Source organism: Pavona decussata, unplaced genomic scaffold (genome assembly GCF_977016875.1).
Source record: "Pavona decussata unplaced genomic scaffold, jaPavDecu1.1 SCAFFOLD_236, whole genome shotgun sequence".
NCBI classification, from domain to species: Eukaryota; Metazoa; Cnidaria; class Anthozoa; order Scleractinia; family Agariciidae; genus Pavona; species Pavona decussata.
Genome location: NW_028145641.1, coordinates 265,001 through 284,971, shown reverse-complemented (window position 1 = coordinate 284,971; position 19,971 = coordinate 265,001). Strand labels below are relative to the sequence as shown.

At 38.9% G+C, this 19,971-nt stretch overlaps 2 protein-coding genes and 1 pseudogene across 2 annotated transcripts in view; 2 read left to right on the top strand and 1 right to left on the bottom strand.

Moving 5' to 3' along the window:
• Positions 1-19,971, top strand: part of LOC146457874 (hemicentin-1-like) — a 289,647-nt gene that overhangs the window by 6,497 nt on the left and 263,179 nt on the right. The window contains exon 3 of the mRNA XM_085091411.1: positions 14,181-14,423. Within this exon, the coding sequence (XP_084947537.1) occupies positions 14,181-14,423 (243 nt within the window). The remainder of the gene's footprint in view (positions 1-14,180; positions 14,424-19,971) is intronic.
• On the top strand, positions 488-10,339 carry LOC146457891 (uncharacterized). Its single transcript, XM_085091395.1, has 13 exons — positions 488-578; positions 702-1,030; positions 5,054-5,195; positions 5,607-5,868; positions 6,015-6,366; positions 6,974-7,171; positions 7,444-7,630; positions 8,026-8,277; positions 8,558-8,729; positions 9,319-9,467; positions 9,659-9,859; positions 10,095-10,160; positions 10,254-10,339. The coding sequence occupies exons 1-13, from the start codon at positions 488-490 to the stop codon at positions 10,337-10,339; spliced, it is 2,487 nt and encodes an 828-aa protein (XP_084947521.1).
• On the bottom strand, positions 11,896-12,910 carry LOC146457890 (uncharacterized; annotated as a pseudogene).

Sequence of the window (19,971 nt, the reverse complement as noted above, 5' to 3'; positions counted from 1 at the left end):
AAAACGTTTGAATTTTGCGTTTCTTGAGCCAGTATCAAACCTTTCCACGCATTTTTATCTGGTAACAATCTTTTATTTTTTTCCGTTTAGTGTCCGTGCACGCGAAAGGGCGGAATTCTGTAAACCCGGTGTAAATCGTGCAAAATCTCATAGGTTCCAGCAGCGGGGAGAATTAAAATGTAAGTCATGTCACTTGCTAACCGTTCTTGAAAAAGTTATCACGGAAAAGGTCGGATATTGCATTTTCCGAGCACCTTGTTTTGGGCGGCCGTTCCCCCCCCCCCCCCCCATGCCACATTCCCTAGCAGTGCGTGCCTTCCGTGCTCAATTACCCCGGTATGGCGGTTCCAGAGGAACACTGAGATACGACTAGAACGCTTCCTCGTTACACAGCCGCTGTGCACAAACGTTGTTTGGGCTCGTCACACATTCATTCCCCCAACAGTGAATGCGTGACGAGCCCTAAAAGCGTATTAGTATTCAAGATATGTCTTCAGCTGAAACTGGAAGTGCAATGGTTAAAACGTTAATCACGCTTACAGTGTTGTGGAATGTACTGCCGTTTATTGATGTCGCAGGTTTGTATTATTTTTCCCTTTCTCTTATGTTCAGTGTTCGTTTTCTGTGGTTTTTGAGCTCGCTTCCCTACATTTACGCATCAATTTAAGCTTACAGTTATATGGTTCTCTTTAATGTTGTAGAACCACTTCCAGTATTTACAAAACAGCCTGGTAATCCGTCGTATGTCGACGAGGGAGACAACATTACTCTTCGATGGACTTACAATATAGACGGAACGCTCAGAGAGGGACAATTTTCATTGCTTCCGTCGACAATCATAGCGGTGAAAGACGGCAGCGGCTTGACTGTGGTTCCTGGGACTGGCTATGAAAACCGAATTGTAATGATTGTGTCAGAAAGTGAAACCAACATAACACTTGTTGCAGTAAACAGATCGGACACTGGAACTTATTCATACATGATTAAAAACAACGTCTTCCAATTTCAAGACAGTACAGTGGCCATCTCAGTACGTATACGGTGTAAGTAAGTTATATATTAAAAGCCGTAAAGCAATGGTCGATATTCCCCTGTGTGATAAGCATAAGAAAAGTGCGGTAGTATATATGTGAACCGGCGCGGTGTGAGATTGCCCGAGAAAAAATACTGGTTTGTTGTAAAACCTTGTGCTTGTGTGAGTGATATTCGTTTGGGAAAATCCAAATCCAGATTTTGTGATCAGTTCAAGAAATCTTGGATTCCTTGGGGCTTTTGATAAAGTGGCAAAATTTTGGTGCTCAGTGCCAATGAAGCCTGGGAGACACAATTTGTGACCCATTTTAGAGCAGCATAGAGGCATCATTGGAGCAGCGCTTGAAGTGATGATGCAGAAATGACAGTGGTTACATACCATAAACTGTCACCTATAAGTCCCCTCGCTTATTAGCCCCCCCTTCCCAGTTATAGGCCCATCTACCTGTAAATCAAAAAATACATCCAAGTATTAGTCCCCCTCTAGTTTCGTTCGTGTTGTTAGTTTCAATTTTGTTCCAAATATTGACGTTTTAAAGCTTAATTAAAAACCAGTAAATATACTATTTCCACAAACAGTGCTACCTTGTTTCAAAATGGCGCCACCTGGAGTAATAAAAGAGTCAAGTTTCTTTCACAACAATTGTCTCAATCGCTGTATTAAGTAAGTTGTGAGATACAAACAATAATCACCATAACCCTAAGATTGTTTGCCTAGAATAATTTTGGACCAGTCTTAATATACTTGTAGCTAAGAAAAAGTTATTACTATGGGCCTTGATAAGCACTGGCAAAAAGGTAAGGTCTCTGCAATTACCATATGAAAGTTACCCGAAATTTAGACCCCCTGTGGTCTGACCTCTGGTAAGCGACCACCTCCCATAAGCGACCACATATCCTTGACATTTATGGGTGGTCGCTTACGGTACGTTTAACTGTATCATTGTTTTGTGAACATTTAACATTTGCAACATTAATTGGGGCAAAAAGGTTACATGTACCTTATCTCTTTTGTTCGGGGTTTATAGCCAATAAGTTGTTCATGAGTTGTAGGTAGTTGTTGGCAACAGGTCAGTTGCACTTGCTCTAAGTCAGAAAGTTCCAGAGAATCATTGATAGTAATCTGTACTGCAAGTAGTGCACATGGCAGATTTCTAGCCGATTCTGTGGTTTCTGGGATTCAATGAATTGTTGATGTTTTATTACATTATATTTATATGTTATATTATTTTGTTCAAATATCTGCCAGTGATCCCAGCATTTGATCTTAGAAACTACTCCCTATCTTCCACTTGGTTCATCTTTGTCCTTTTGTCAGTAGATGTTGTAAGTAGGGCTGTACGTAGGATTTGTGCAATAGTATCACATCTAGAAGTGCCTTTGATGTAAGGTATAGTTGCAGTATTTTTAAGTAATTCAACAGGTTGTCACATCAGTGTTAATTGTTAGGTTCACTGTTGTTGCAAGTGTTGGGTCAAACGAAAGTCCTGCAGGGTTATAATTTATTGTTCTTGCTGAAAATGTTAAGTACGTTGTCTATTAGTACTTGATTTTGTCTGCGAAACTGTCAGGTTTGTTGTAAACCAGTTGTGCTCTCCTTGTCAAGGTCTGTATTGTTGTTGCTTTGTGAGAGGTAGGGTTGTAAGATCATTTGGTTGAGTAAATCTGTTGATCCTGTTGGTAATTTGTGTCAGTTTTCTGTAAACCATGCTCCATAGTTTTTTCTGTGACCTTGGACTTTGCCCATGCCCAAAGGGAGGGAAGCACTCCATGCAAAAATAAGTTTGAATATGGCTTGTAGCATATTAAAGAAATCTGGTACACCATAAGAAGATTTGGAATTTCTTTCAGACAAAATCAAGTGGGAGCTTTTAGCATTCTTCCAAAGTCACCTACTGACTACTGCAAACACTCTGAAAAGATTGTCATCTTGCTTTGGTCAAATTTGGGATGGTTTTACCCCAGACCTCAAGAAAGTATGGGATCTAAACATCACTGTGTTGATCTATTGGTTGTAGAGTTTGAGTCTGGCCAGGGTGGAGAGAAACATTTTTTTTGAAAGCCAGTATAAGGACTCCAAAAATTAAAGTGTCTATATTGTCTGTGGGGTTTTTCTTGTTTTGGTAACTTTATAATGTGTAAATAAGTGCCTGAATTTTTTTTTGACATTCTGGCCCGTCTCTCGGTTTAAAAGTCCCGCTTGAGCCACGCCCCTCATGGCTGGCCGGGTAATCGATCCAAAATGAGCCTTGGAACGAGTCAAGTCATGACGTCATATCAGGAGGTGAAGATTTCCCGCAAAGAAATCTTCTCTCACAATTCCACGTGCCGGCAACATTTGCCGGGAGAGAAAATGCCCGATAGATGTGTTGTGGCTGGTTGTTCGAATGGAAACGATCCAGAGAGGAATATTTCTCTCCACAAAATTCCGTATCTCGGTGATGATCGCAGTGAAGCGAAAGCGCGGAGAAAAAAATGGGTTGACTTCGTGAAGTTGAAGCGAGCGAAGTGGGAGCCAACTGTGTATTCTCGAGTATGCTCAGTCCACTTCAGCAATACAGAGGATTTCGAGGCACAGTTTTCAATTCCTGGTGTCAAGAGACAGCGAGTACAGTCAAACCTGTATATAACGGCCCTGTATATAGCGGTCACCCTTTGTATAACGGTCACTGAACAACTTCCCAAAAATCGTCCCTTATATTTCCTGTTAAGTTAACCTGCATAAAGCGGTCACCTGTATATAACGGACGCGGTCACCCTTTAGACTTCCTGAATGTACAATTTCATTATCTTCTACCTGTATATAACGGTCACGAAATTGGGTTATGATTAACGAACAATACCAGGGATATATCGATGACTCTAACCCCAACTGGAGGGAGGAGGTCCGAACGATCTCTTTGATGGCGAAGATGGTGAAATTGCAGCTAGTCCCCCTGAGACGCGAAGGAACAACAATATGAATAAGACAGTAGCACAGGCAGTCGCGCTTGCAAAGCAGCTGAAAGACTTTGCTCAGTACTATGGACATGAAGAACTTTCTTTCACACTATTTTTTTTTTTGTTTCACACTAAGTAAAGTCAATGACATACTACATGAAATCAAGCTTCGAGCTCCGAAATATCAGAAAACTAGAACCGATTTTTTTTTTAAATCCATAATTCCGTTAAAAGCTTTTCCTACAAGGAAACTTAGATGAGTATACTGCACCTCCGTAAAAGTACGCCACGGACATTTTATGACCTTTCTTATCCTGATTATTGCGTTGCTGTTACTCGTTATTGTCACTAAAACGTAAATTGAGTGATAATTTATACATAAAAACGCTATTTATTGACTTCTGGGGAGTTTAAAGGAAACCTGTGTACAGCGGTCACCCTGTATATAACGGTCACCTGGCCATTTCCCAAGGGTGACCGTTATATACAGGTTTGACTGTATTGATAAAGGATAGTATTGGACCAATTCCTGTGCCGAAATTCAACAGAAATTCGTGGGAAGAGGAAGATTTATCATACAGAAGTCGTCGAAAGGTTTGTGACGACGTGATGTTTTTGTTTCATGTGTTGCGTGAATTGCTTATACAGGAGCGATGTCAAATAGTTCACATTTTAAGATTGATTCCCTGGATTTGCTCTGTAAATTTTTAGCTTCTAAGGGAAGCCCTTGCTTGTGCCAGTAATCAAGCTGGACCTTCGGGGAATTCTTCGCCGAAAAATGAGGACGAGCTGGGATCTTGCGAGGACTCGGCGGCCGACAGGCGTGCTCTTCAAGCTCGAATCTAGAATCTCCTGCCGAACCGCCGGTGAGCTAAAAATATTTTACCTCATTTATCTTACCTGTGTGCATCAACATCTTTGCAGCATCTTGCGATCGTGACCGCGCTCTTTCGATGAATACGAACAATGTTTTTGCAGACAATTAGCGCTTTTGTGTAAACACTGAAATTGCCGCGAGAGGGTTTTACCTATTATAATTCCACCTATACTGAACCTGTTTGAACCTTGATTTTGTTTTCAGACGAAAGACTTTGCAGTCCAGACGAAAGGTTGCATTGGATGTACCAGATTGAAGGAGGAACTGCGCCAACTGGGCAACAAAATGATAACGCTAAAAAGCAAGAACGATTCGTTGATGCAAACGCCTGCTACAACTTCTACCAGTAAGTGTACCTGTATTTCACAAATAATTGCATATATCCGTGAAATGAAAAGAAGACAGTACGGCTTTATTTCACAGAAATGGTCCATCCAATGTTTTCCTTTGCTTACGTGTGCATAAACTACTCTTTTGGTTGCCATTTGAAAAACAAAATCCATGGTAAATTTTTCACTAGTAAGTGCGGAATAATGTAGCACAGTGTATGAATGTCTTATTTTGCTTGTAAGCAAACTTTACACTTTTTTAACACAGAAAATATTTTTACTACAGTATTTATATTAATTTTTTATTATTAGCTGAGTATGTGTGTATGTATTGTGGCGGGGGTAATTTTTACATACATTTGAAATTGTCCCACAGTTTTTTTCCCTAGCTCTAAAAGGTCTGAATTTCTTACTGTCACTTTCATTAGGTATTCAGTGTGACCGTATTTATGAAGAACAGCCAACTGTCAGTGATGTTGAGGAGGGTGCTAGCTCAAAAGTTGACAACACTAATTCTACTCATGTGGAAGAGAATGTGGAGGTAGAGATAGATGATAAAGAAGACTTGGAGGTGATAGAAGAGGAGCCAGAGAATGACAATACCTTGACAGACAAAAATTACAAGCCAGAAACTGACATAGACACTGGGGAAGAAACAGACGAGGATGACAACATCATAAAAGGACCAAGGTAATAACTGATATCTGTAATTTGAATTTGAACAATAGCCCCAAAAAAAGGGTTTTTTTTTAAATTTGCATTTGAATTTGTGGGAGTTGCTGCTGAAAATGTTTTTTTTTTTTTTATGCCAAGATTCGTTTTGCTCTTTGTTCAAGGTTGAATGATGACAATCTAAGGACCAGTCCAAAACACATTGTCTTCTTGTCAAAGCTGCTCCTGCTGTTTCAGTTCTGCCATACGTGCCGGGCAGACCATCCCCTCATTGAAACTCGTGAGGTTGGAACCATGGCAGTGGTTACCAGCAGGTGCCAAAACCCAAAATGTCCCCAAAAAGAGAATGTGTGGTTTAGCCAACCCTACATGCCTGGAACAAAAACTCCTGCTGGAAATTTCCTGCTTTGTTTTGCCATACTCTTGTCAGGAGGTTCTGCAAGCAAGGTTGTCCAGATCTTCAAACATATGGGTTTGGCTTGCATTTCCTTGAGTACATTCTTCCACCACCAACGTGTAAGTTATTGCAAATGCAAATAATCTCACCAACAAGAAGATAACTTGTAGTTCCAGAAAAAAATACATACTTACCCCACGGAAGGTGTGTGTGTGTGTGTGTGTGTGTGGGGGGGGGGGGGGGTGGGGGGTGTTAAAGGCTAAATTTTTTACAGTCAATTTATGAAAATAATCTGGAATTTCATTAGGGGGGGGGGGGGGCAAACAAAAACCTTCCGTGGGTGGAGTATGGATATTTTCTGTAACTGCAGAATATTGTGGGGGGATAATAAGATGTAATGGGGGCATATGACACACATTGGATGGCGTACGATTTTAATGTCCTTTGTCTGGAACAGACCAAATATTATATTTCAGAATTTATTGGCTTGAATGTGGTATCTTCCATCATGTAATAAAACAGGTTTACAAGATGGGAACTCGGAATGATCAAAGATTATACAGCCAGCTTAACAGGCCAAGGGTTTGAATGTTTGCTGGGATAATAATATATAGTAAATATAGTAAAGAAAATAAAGAAATTGGAATTATGTGGGGTGGGGTGGATATTTCTGAAACTATGCAGTAATTTAATTCAGGTTTGTACTTTCTTTCATTATTATTATAGGCTAAACTTTTTCCAGCCATCTACATCCACTGGAAGAAATGCCAGGCCAAGATGTTCGAAAAGCTGAAGGCCACTGGCGAGCCCCTTGTCATATCCGGTGACGGAAGGCATGACAGTATGGGCCATAGTGCCAAGTTTGGTGCTTATACAGTTTTCTGTTGCAGCTTGTCACTAATTATCCATTTCGCACTGGTACAGGTATAATGGTTTTTGTTTTTTTATCCTATTTATTTGAGGATTAACTAGGAAATTATAGGCCACACAATCCCCACGCAATATAATTTCACAAGAGCCCCCACCCCACCCCCTCCATTCCCATGATTTACATTTATCACTTGTCATATTGCTATGTACTCTGGACATGTATAGCAGTCTTACATCATAAGCATATGTATGCTGTTTTCAGATGGCACATCCATGATGGACTATTTGTCAATGACTCATTTAATGTAAATTTTTAATTTTCCTAGAGAAATGAAGTTGGTAGCAGCCCAGCCATGGAGTATGCTGGATTCCAGAGATGTATGGCTTATCTACTTGGATCTGGGCTAGCAATTGGTACTTTCATTTCTGACCGACACCTCTCAATAGCAAAGCACATGCGTGAAAAGCTCAGTAATATCACCCACTACTTTGATCTTTGGTACATAAAGAAACGTAAGCACTCAATATATGTTTTGTTTTTCACTTGACGGAAATAACCAACTGTGTATACAGACTCCACACACATTGACTGAGAAACAGAGAGTTCACAATAAAACAATGGAAAAAAAAGTACACTTGTTCATACCCATCCCATCCCCTCCACCCAACCACAACATCCAAAAATAATAGTGAAAGAGCTGACTGTCAACAAGAATCAGTACACCTCTGTGACATCCATTCCCTCCCACTGGTGGACAACTCCTGTGTACAGTTATTGTCACTACATTCCTGAACTCCCATCTACGGCACACAGGGTCTTTCAGGAGGTGACCCATTTTAAGAACTTGACTCTCACTTTAGCAAGATGAGTAAACACTAATGTTGTCCAATTTTCTTATGTTTTTCAGAGATCAGAAAAGTGCTTTCAAAAATCTCTAAACAGAGTGGTTGTGAGAGTTTATCGGAGTGGATAAGATCCTGCGAAAACCATTTTTACTGGAGCGCGACAACAACTTTGTGTGGCACAGGAAGGATAATATATGCCAAGTTTAAATCATTCCTGGGCCATATTATAAATAAGCATGACAGTTTAGATGATCCCCTCTACAACAAATGTCACCATGGCGCTGACATCCAGCCAAGAAAGTGGTTTCTACCAAGTATGATTTCTTATTAATGTAACAATTGTGATGAATAAATATAATCTAAAATTGTTCAAGTCCACTTTTGTCATAATATACAACCAAAGCTTACCATGTGACTAGTCTGATTTTCATGAGTGCTCAATACCATGATACCAGTGAGAAGCAATTACCGGTATATTATCTTCTATTCATTAAAGTCATCTCTTGCTAAGGTATACCTGTCAGGCAACATTTAGTGAATGGTTCAATATTGCTACTTAAGACAACTGCAGCTCATAGAGATGTATTTTTCTAGACTCTGTGGTCTACGAGAAGGTTGTGGCAGCATTGACTGACAGCAGACTGGTAAAAGGCATCATGCAGGCCTCGCCAATAGCCCAGACAAGCTGCCTTGAAGGATTCCATTCGGTACTAAACCACTTCTGTCCAAAGATGATTTCATTCTCATATGTGGGAATGCTTTGCAGGTTTGTGTAATAATGGATATTCCGAGTGACTGTAATTTTTATGAGGTTGAGCATGATAGTGAGAATTATAAAGACTGAGGTTTACGTTATCCGGGGAAGCCAAAGGAACTGATAATTTCACTATCATGCAAAAGCTTTTATTTTCAAATACCCACCCCATGGAGGGTCACTGGAAATTCCTTGGGGGGGGGGGGGGGCACTTAAAAACTAAATTGTCAGAAAAAAATGAATGAAATAAAATGAAAACCATCTGTGGGGGGAGTATGGATATTTTCTGGAACTGCACAATTATTGTATCTTTACCCTTACTTTTGCTGGCAACGGTAAAGCACATTTGAAAATAGTTTGAATACTGAAGCCAACATAGATAAATGTATAATTGAATGGGTGCATGGGAAGAAGCCATAAGTGGTCTCTTTGTTTGTTCCCATGTAAATTACAATGTAAGACTAGGGAACCTCAACTTCAGTCATTTCAACTGCCAACTAGCAAAGAACATAACAGGCAATATTTCTACAATTAGTCCTAACAAATCAGGACTAACAGAAACCAAAACATAAACTAATTCTCCTCTGGATTTTCACTCTAGGCATATTCTTGCTGCAATACACTTTAATTACAACCTGGTGAGAGAAACAAAAACAAAGGCTGATGGCTCTAGTCAGGTGAAGATGATGTATCCAAAATTCAAGAATGGAGAAGCTACTGTGCACGATATCAGGATATCCCCCAAATATGGTAACTAAATTGTCTCTTCACTTTACTGTCAAGACTGGTTTGGAATATGTTATGCATTAAAATGCAAAGTACTGTACCATGCGAGAAAAGGTCTCGAGCCTTCACCTTTTCACTATAATGATCAAGGCAATTATGCCTCAAAGAAGGAAGAAAAGGTCATTTTACTTTATACCTTCATTTACTTCATTTAGAGTATGTTGAGGAAATATACCAGACCTTCCTGGAATCTGTCAAGACTGGTACTTCGCTAAGTGATGCTGCTAGAGAGTTGAGAGAGATGACCCCCCTTCCTATGAACTCAATGCTAGAAAAGGAAACTCCTGAAAGTGCATTGGATAAGAGAAAGAAAAGGAAAGAGATGGTAGTAAACAACGTTCCTCCAACAACACCATGTGAGTAAAGCTATATTTAGAATAATCCATTTAATTCATGCCCATGTATTTTTTCCCAGCAACACAAGGTCAGGTGGAAAGCACAATCTACTTCACATTGGTAAATGCAAAAGTGGTATATGCTACTGTTCAGATGTGATTGAAACAAATTTGACAAATAAATTTAAGGTTCAAGATATGAATAAATACATGACTTTTGAATAGATACATGCTTATACGATTATTTTTTTTCCAGTGGCCACAGTTTTGGAACAAGAATCTGCCAGTGCAACTAAATCCAAGAAGAGAAAGAGGAAGGGAGCAGAACCTAGCAGTTCAACTACTTCTAAGAAAAAGAGGGGGGCAGAACCCAGCAGTGCAGCTACCTCTAAAAGAAACAGAGAGTCCACACCGAGAAATTGTCGTACATGCAAAAGGCCTATGAAGGGCCACAAGAATGCTGAATGTCCCAAGAAACAAGACAAAAACAATTCAAATTAACTTTTCTAACAAGGCCACAAGCCTATCTGTGAACAAACATTCTTTTTTTTTCTTTCCCTTGAAGAGGGTGGTAGGAGATACAGATGGGGGTAGTAATTTTTTCTCAGACCAAATGCTCACAGCAAATTTTCTTTCCCTTGAAGAGGGTGGTAGGAGATACAGATGGGGGTAGTAATTTTTTCTCAGACCAAATGCTCACAGCAAATTTTCCCTCCCCCACCCTGTTGTGCCAGGTTGTTCCTTCTTTGGAACAAAGTTCCTGTTTGTTTACCTCTGACTTTATGGCCTCGTACTTTGCTTTTAACATGGTAAAGCAGTTAGCAAGATATCTGTTGCAGTTCAATGTTACCCTTGGGTCAGTTTTAATTTTCCTTTTTTGGATGATATTGTATGTCAGTAAGCTAGTAAAACAAAGAGAAATGAAAATTGAACAAAGCATAAAATGGAACCGCAACATATATGCTGTATAGCAGGGTTCTCAGTTGATCACGTAACACCTATAAGTGTTACAGCTGGAAAAGGACCTTGATCAGTATGCCCAAGCTACGGCCCTGTACGTCAATGTTACGGCTGAAAATAACACAGCAACTGCTGTTCAAAACTCTATTGAGAACCCTGCTGTATGTATGAATATGAGCCCATTCATTTGTAAAGATATCATAAAACACTAAACAACAATGAGACAATCAGCTGCAGCAATTTATTGTGTGAATGTTTTAGTAATATTACAACTGCAGTAATAAATGAGGTACCAAAGCATTCTGTGCCAGTAAGCCAAAACTAACCATTAGTCATCCTCCTCATAACCGGTGAAGGGAGCACCTTCAGAACTCAATTCCTTTCTTATCATGTGATAAGCGCAAGCAGGTAAAGGAATACGCCGGTGCGCCAAGTTTCCATGTACCAACTGGGTGAACTCCCTGTACGATGCGACACGTAAGAACCTAATTTCAAATGAAATAAATTGGAATAATAATTATTAGTGCATTAGCTTTTGACCATTAGTGTGAGTTGTAATATGTATTCCTTGGCATGACCCGTGCCCTAAACAAAAACAGACCATTCAATGAAATTTTTCACAAAAAAAAAAATTAACAAAGTTCATTTTACAGTGTATGTGCAGGGCTTGTACCCTTCAAGAACTACTGTTTATATTGTATTTACAAGTCCCTTTTTAAATAAATTTTTCTAGTAAACAAAAATATATATACAAAAACAAATGGGGAAAGTTTTTGGCAGAGTCATTCATGTGCATATTTAAATCGTGTATCCAAACAGGTCGTTAAAGTGTTACAAAATAAATTTTATTTTGGGTGAGTAAAATGTCAAATCAACCTGCGTTTCTTAGCCTGATAGGGCCATTGTTTCTTGATTGGAAAACCTAAATAAGTAATTTTTAGCACCTTACATGAATCAGTGGATAAAAAATTTCGTACCTATCGCGCCTCGTTCGATCTACATTTTATATTTGTAGAATGTTTCAACAAAAGCTGAAATTTCCAACTGCACCAACGTTGATTTTTATCTGAAAAAGCTGGAAATTATGCTTCAAATACTTACTCCTCTTCTGCACCTGTCTTCTGGTACCTTCTGTCATCTTGTGTCTTATATTTGGCTGCTGCAGATCGCAAGGACCACCGGTTTAAACAAAATAGCCCGAAGCCAGGGTGAAGCGTAACACAGCCAGGCGGTGAGCCCAATTCTCGTAGAACTAAGTCGCTGCTAAGCGACTGCACGCAACCTTCAATTTCGTGGCAACACTGACATTCCAACGCATTCTGCCATAAGTCCACACAACAATTTCCGCATTTGCACCTGAAAAATATTAACCACCAAATAGTCAGTTTTGGCGTGATTGTATTTTTGAGGAGATAGGACGGATGCAAAAGTAGTATTCATGTGCAAGAGAATTTAATACACATTTGCAATGCAAGAAGAGTACAAGATGGCGACCGACTAACCAGATGTTACGTTCTACGACTATTTCCAGTCGGTTTTGCAACTCCTGTTGTCTCTCCTCAATGAGTTTCCTTTCGCGAGAGTACTCTTCCATCCATTGATCATCGGCAAGCGGCTCCTCGGAGTACGGTCCTTCCTCCAAATCGCTTTTGACTTCGTTTGAGTTGGGGTCTACTTCCTCCGCTTCTTCGAACTAAATCTCTTCCCTGTACGACTCTGTCGAAACGCTGCTGTCGCCGCTTTCAAACAAAAAGTCCTCGTCACTTGTATAATCCATGAATAATGGACAAGATTCTTTCTTGGAAAGAAAGCTCGTTGATCCAGGCGGAGACGGTAATTTACAAAGAATACACATGCAAATACGCACTTGGTCAAGGTCTACTCGTGAAAAGTAAACACGAGAGCTTCGCTTAGGACGCTTACTGAAGTGACGTCATTGAACACCAATCCTCCAAGTCCACGGCCAGCCATGAGGGGCGTGGCTCAAGCGGGACTTTTAAACCGAGATTTCAGGGCGAAAACGGGCCAGAATGTCAAAAAAAAAATTCAGGCACTTATTTACACATTATAAAGTTACCAAAACAAGAAAAACCCCACAGACAATATAGACACTTTAAGAATTAACAAAAATATGTTCAAAATCTTTGGAAAATATTATAGACCTGTGGAATGTCATTAACTGTGCCAGATGCAAATGATTTCAGGTAATAGTTAAAGTTACTTGTGAATGAACTCTTTTGCAGCCCTGGGAACCTGATCCCATTGTGTCAGAAACCATGACCCCAGACTGATTCAATTAGCTCAATAGATCTTGCAAGTGGAACGGTTATAAGGGTATAGAGGAGTGCAACGGTAGGGGGAGTTAGAAAGCCTGTAGTAAAACAGCTTTATTGTTTACAAACAATATGGATGTGAGGTAAATTTTAGCCACTAATGACCATGCTTCTTCGTCACATAATGCTTTCTCAGCACAGATGAAACCTCTGCCACCCAGCTCATGCAGGGTTCCAAATTCCTGGATGAATTGAAGAATAATTCTTGATTCTTTTCTTCCTTATCTTCTAACTGGGTTCTTCTGCTTGTTTTGAAGGGCTTTCTTTGTTATTTCTATTCTATTTCTATTTTAGGCAAACAAACAAAAAATGTATTTTTTTAAAGCTTATGCAGTAAACAAATAATGTTATCAAGACTTGTCACAACTCACTTTTAATGGCGGGAGGAGGGGATTTCTAGCCTTGCTAATTAGAGAGTTTCATCAAGCATGAATCATAAATTTGTTGAGAAACTGATTCAAAATAATTTGCCTGACTGTACTTCTTCTTCTGTGTAGGTTTATTTCAAGGGTGTATTTTAAAGGATGGCTAGGTTTAATTAATTTTGACTAGGAAAGACCTCTGATGGTCAAAGTGAGGCAGCGAAATGGCTGAGTCATCAGCTTTTAAAGTATATGCATCTGTTTAGCACCACTTGGCACGATTTTTTTTACTTTATTATGACACACCCATGAATTAAAAAATGCTGGGTTTAAAATGTTATAACATGAGAGCTGTCTTTAGTCTCATCAATATGACAGAGATATTTGCAGCCACATTTCTGGGGAGTTGCAGAGTTTTGTTGCAGTTAAAAGTTACTACTAACAGAACTCTAACTGCCAATTTATTATATAATATTCTTCTAAGGTATTGCATGTAACTTTCTTGAGAGGGCTTTATGTATTGAGGGAGAGAGGGATGGCAAATGAATCAATGAGTAATTTTTTCTTTATTTTAATTCAATTTTCACTCTTAAGCATTAGACTACTGAAGCAAAATCTGAGTTTTCTACCGTAAAGGAGTTTAACTTATAATAAACTTATGAACACTTCACAACATTTCCTTTACAGATCCTTCTAAAATAACTCACATCTCTGATCCCCTGACAGTCAATGAGACAGATCAAGTGAATTTACAGTGTACAGCTGATGGTAATCCAGCACCAAGCATCACCTGGACAAGACTTTCTGATAACAGTACTGTCAACGTGTCATTCATCATCACTGGTAAAGAGGATCAAGGAACCTACATCTGTACTGCTGATAATGGTGTTGGAAGTCCTGCTTATGCATCAGTTCATATCACTGTACAACGTGAGTTAGTAGTGTGGCAAGATACAGTATATACCAATTTATACATGTAACAGTGATCACTGCTGCCAGTCACTTTTAAATTTGTGAAATAGAAATCACTCTTTTTAAGGACTGTGCCTACTTTTGTTACTGCGCATATGTTCTGTGCACCTTGAGATAATTAGGTTTCCAATGGGTGGTGCTCACTAGTAATACAGCGATATTTTTGCACAGTTTAAAAACTATGCAGAGAAAGCAGAACGTATAAGCAATTGGGGGTAACCTTACATTTTTTTCCAGAGAAAATAAAACTTCAATTTGGAAAAACAAAACACCATACATTGCTTTGTATTTCACAGCTTTTTAGAATAATTGTTGCTTAATTGTCTCTGAAAAATGTCCCGCTACCCCCAATTTTCTTTCCAAGATCTGCTTTTCTCGCATAGTCATAAACTGTGAAAAAATACTTCTGTATTAGGAGGCACTGCCCTTAAAAGGTTACAATGTAATTCCTGCCTGAAAGCCTTTAAGGCTTGGCTCAGATGCCATACTTTGCATGAGCCGAATCAAATTCAATGAATTAAGTTCATGTGAAGTATGGCATCTGAATCAATTCATAACATCCGATCTCATTCAGATTGGCTGAGCCGTTCTTCCTGTCTGGCTCAGTTGGAAGTAACGGCTGTGGACTGGCTTTGATTCAGACACCATACTTCACATGAGCCGACCCAAATCCGCTTTGAGGAGAAAAGCCCCTTCGGGAAGTGTTAATAAAATTTGTTTTGTATTGTATTGTATCTGCAATTTTCTTCAGTCATAGTATGCTTTAGTGAATTAATTTTGGCTGAATAAGTTTGGCATCTGAATCAATTCAGCTGGGATTAATTAATTTGGGTGAGTCTTAAAGTTCAAATTTGATTCAGCTTACAGTGTATGTGAAGTACAGCATCTAAACCAGGCCTTTAGGTACATGTAGTATCTGTTATTTTGTATGAATAACTTCTGAATGACTTTTTGGAGACAAGTTTACGAATAGAAAATTAACACATGAATTGAAACAAGTTTGAAAAGTGCATTGTTATCAGACAAGTAAGTGTAAGTATGCAATTATTTGCCTTTTATGAAAGAAGTGTGTAGTTCTGACCAGAAAATATCCATAACCCCATTGGTCGGTGACTGACAGAATCTCAGTTAGTATCCCCTCCCCTTATCTACCTCCAATATCATTAAGGAAACTAACTGGGATGTTCTGAATAATAACATGAGGTCAAAAACAATGTATACATGCACATGTAAGGGTTTGTATGTTGGCTCTGTTTCAGAGTCATTGTTTTCCCGGTAATTATTTATTTGTGTAGTAATTTCAAACAAGAGGTTTCATTTTGAATCAGATTTGCATGTAGCCTCATGCCTGAGCAAAATAAGTTAATAACTTTGCGGGTGAAAAAGTTAACCCTCAATTTCACCTAATAGATTGATCTAGTGCATATTAAATTCCCAGGTATACATTTGTAGGCAAACGTTTATGACACTAGCCTGTATTTAATCAATGTTTTCCACAGAAATTGTTCAGTTTAATTATTTTTAAATCAATATTAGTTTCATTTTGAATTGGTAAATGGTATCTTGGACAAAAGAAGTGTAAAAGTGTGGGTAAACTATTAAGTTGCCAATTGGTCTTCAGGAGGCTAGTAAGAGTTTTTCATTGTTTGTGAAATGGGGTTACAAAAAGTTCTACCTGATCATGTGAGCAAACTTAATTAATATCTTTGTGCTTCTTTTGGTGGGCAATAGTTGCGGTTACACTCGCCTTCTGCCCAAGGTAACCCTGTGGGTAATTGCCTTGGGTTGGGATCGGTTTGGGTTTCTGGTCAGGTTTAATCCTCCGGTTACATTGCAAATAATTACCCGAGGTCAGCTTTTGACCTGGCAATGAAATTTAATTCATCATGGAAATTGCAAACCGCGAAACGTATGGTTTGCTTGCGGTCGTTCTTCTGCTTCTTATACGGCAATACCCGGTTGATTTAACGATCCAAAACTTCGTGTTTAAGAAGAATGCGGAGAAGGCGTCTGCAATTACAATTTCTACAATCTCTTCAGATGCTGTATTTGTTTTATAGAACTCGTCGCCTGCAAGTTGCTCGCCGGCCAAGACGTGCTTGGGTATTCCCTCGTCCTCAGAACTGGTTTCAGGAGCTTTTAAACAACAGAGCTCTCGATCACTGGTCGAAAGGAAACTTCCGAGTGTCTCGGGCTATATTTGAGTTTATCTGTTTATCAGCACAACACCACAAAAATGTGCCCAGCATGTGCTGCGGTTTCCGGATTTACTATTTTCTTCCACCCGATTGGTTGAACTACTCTTGTGGTTAGATAAACCACTGCTAAACCCTACGACTTGGTTCGGGAAACGTCATGGGTAATTCTTTTGTTCTTTTTGATGTATCCATAGCGATTTCCCATGGGCAGTTTTACTGTGGGAATAGAGGTTACACACAAAACACAGACTTCCCGTGGGTAAGGTCTCACTTTCCCGTGGGTAAAGGGTCTAATGTAACCGCAACTAATGCTTTATTAGGCTAGTTCTGAGCAGTTACTTGGTATCAGGTCAGTTCCACAGAAAAAAAAGACCTCTAGATTTCTCAATTTTGCAAATTATCTCTTTTGAAGTTAGGGAGAACTGTAACTCGTGATCAGCAGGTTTTCTAAATTTTGTCAATACTCATTTCGGGAAGATACACTGTAGGGAAGAGTTCTTGATATCATCAGACGAAGCCCAATGCAATGTGGCCCATTTCAATTTCTAACTAAAAGGAGATGTTAACAGAACTATAATTATCATTATTACCAAGGAAAAATAGATCATGAAATATTAGTAAAGATTTATAACAATTATCATAAAAACCAGCATATAAGCTACACCATTTTTGCCCAAAAAGTTTGTTCAAAATTGTGGGTGTGGCATACCTGCAAAACATCTAGAAAATATATTTTAATTTTCATGAATCACCCATTTTTCTGGAACAGATAAAGGTCACCAAACAAGAAATATCCACTGGGCCTCATAGCTGTGACAATGTTAATTTCACCCTAAATGTAATCAAAATTAAGACGAAACCTAACATAAGATAACAGAAATATTTTGAAGGCCAAGTTAGTTTAATGTTACACGTGTTACAAAACTTAACAAGTGGAATGTTATTTTTTTCTCCATGAAATTGTAGACTATCATCCAATAAACACCAGTTTGACGACAAATAAGAATGACAACACTGTTGGCTTGAATACAAGCTTCACCCTAACTTGCACTGCACAGGCCAACCCACCTGCAAACTATCGTTTGTACAGAGAGAGGGAAAGCTTGATTAACACCACAACTGGCCAAACGTTTGTGACCTATACAACTTCTATTGATGAGAGAATATTTCAGATGAAGTACAGTTGCACTCCATTCAATTATTATGGTGATGGAGAAACAGCAGTGATCGCTGTGATAGTGTTCTGTAAGTATGCCACTTGATCTTTATTTACCTGATTCACTCAATTAGTATTAACATTGTATCAAACCTGCAATCTGCTTTACATCTGCATTTACAAATATTCGTAAATTTAACTAAGCTCTAAGATGGAAAGGACTTTCAGCGACAATACTGTCTCTTAAAAGATGCCATAGGCATGGCCTGATATGTGTCCTCAGGCAAATCATTTCACAGGGGTGGGCGCCGTAATAATTTATGAGCAGTCACCCAGTGTGGGTGGTCTCTTGATTCTTGAATGATGGAGAATAAAAGTTACAATTTGTATTCATTCCTTCGCGTGCAACTTACGGTAAATTAATAAACGCACTGTTAATTGTGCTGGTCAGTATAGCGTAAACGATTGATCGCTGGTTCTAAATAAAAAAATAATAAATAACTGAACATTTCATGTACTATTGGCTACACCTTCCTTCGTTCATACGGCTATAACGAAGAGGACTGCTAGTAATCTAGTTTGAAGATTTTGTACCTGATTTATTCCAAGCGCTGAGGCCAACCCGCGATATCAGTATTTGTGTTGACAGGCTATTTGGATTGCGTTACACGTCACGAAGGGTGTATCGATGCAAATATTAAAAGAACTTCTTACACACTCAGACAAAAACCAAGAATGCCTATGCTCCTCCTTTGATATTCAAAAATACAGTGAATCAACTAGTTTTTTTTTTATTAAAACCATTGCCAAATTTAGCATTACGTAAACTCAAAATGGGAGCAATTATGAACATAATCGTCAACATCTTTAAAGATCCTTTCCATTGCATTTGGGTGTTTTCTTGTTATTCTAACAAAGTACATTTCCATAAGTCGATGTCCAGTGTCCTTGGATGTCTAAAGGTAAACCCTTATTATAATATTTTAATAGTTCAATTACGCATTTTGGGGAAAGAGCTTCTCTGTTATCTGCATCATTCAAAACCTTTAGATGTCCATGGTTTTTGTGGCTACTGCCTTCTGGGAAGGCATAGCCACTATGCTACGTTGTACGTAGTTCCGTAAATCGGGAGCTTTCGGAATTGTAGAATTTACACAAAGTTGGGTCGAGTTCACCACGACAGGTTGACGAGATGACAGTCGGCTTTATTCGCACGGAAGGTCCTGTTTCAATGCAAAATGGCTGCTGGGTCTCTCATTCGTGAATTTTCAAGGTGGTAGTTTGTGGTTGCTAGAAGAAAAATACACTCTGTTTTTTATATAAGAACGTCTAATTTTGGAGCTGAGGCTGAACGTTCTTATATTTTATTGCGATTTGAGGCTGTAAACGTTCTTAAGAAGTTCTTAAATTACATGGTATACACTACGTGTATTTCAGTAAATCAATGAGGACGTGACCAGGAAACCTATCAAAGTGCATTGTCTGGTGAGATATGGTATCAAGAACTGCTCGTTATGGCAAACCGAGATGTGTGTCACCATTGTTAATGTTATACAAAACATGGCCTTAAGTGTTTTGGTTAATTTCCATTTGTTACCTTGATTTTATATACAGATTAGCAAAATAAAAACTCTCAGCCTTTGGAATGTTCTTAATACGTTCTTAAAAATTTGGCTAATCCCAGCCTCGACGTTCTTATAAAAAAGGTTCTTATAAAAAAAACCCAGAGTGTACAGGTTTTCAATACTGTAAATCAAAAGAACAACTTCTAAGGAACACTCGGGTACTTAAACAGAGGAAATCAACGAGTTCATAGCGAACAAATTCCTGTTCGAGATTGTGTCAAGGCCAAACGTGTGCGATCACACATCATCGCAAACAAGATCTGCAAATCATCACGAGCTGTAGACGTTCTCGAAAATTTTTGTATGTTCCTGGGAATCCACTTTACAAAACATTACAGGGTTGAATGTGAATTTTACCGTGCTTTATGTTAAATTGACCGATTTGTCATATTCCAAATAGCTTTAGCGAAATTTTCAAAACGTGGTCAGTTTAATAATACAGTCAAGACATTGTGCTTTAGTGACTCGCAGTTCGCTTGCATCGGTCACCTTCACATAGCTTCACTCGAGGCGACAATTGAATTGTT

What these genes read in the sequence shown, in the direction of transcription:
- LOC146457891 (XM_085091395.1), top strand. Translation starts at nt 488, where the DNA reads ATGTCTTCAGCTGAAACTGGAAGTGCAATGGTTAAAACGTTAATCACG. An exon ending in GCCTGCTACAACTTCTACCA is followed by an intron (nt 5,196 to 5,606) that starts GTAAGTGTACCT and finishes CACTTTCATTAG; the next exon opens with GTATTCAGTGTGACCGTATT. An exon ending in TATGTGGGAATGCTTTGCAG is followed by an intron (nt 8,730 to 9,318) that starts GTTTGTGTAATA and finishes TTTTCACTCTAG; the next exon opens with GCATATTCTTGCTGCAATAC.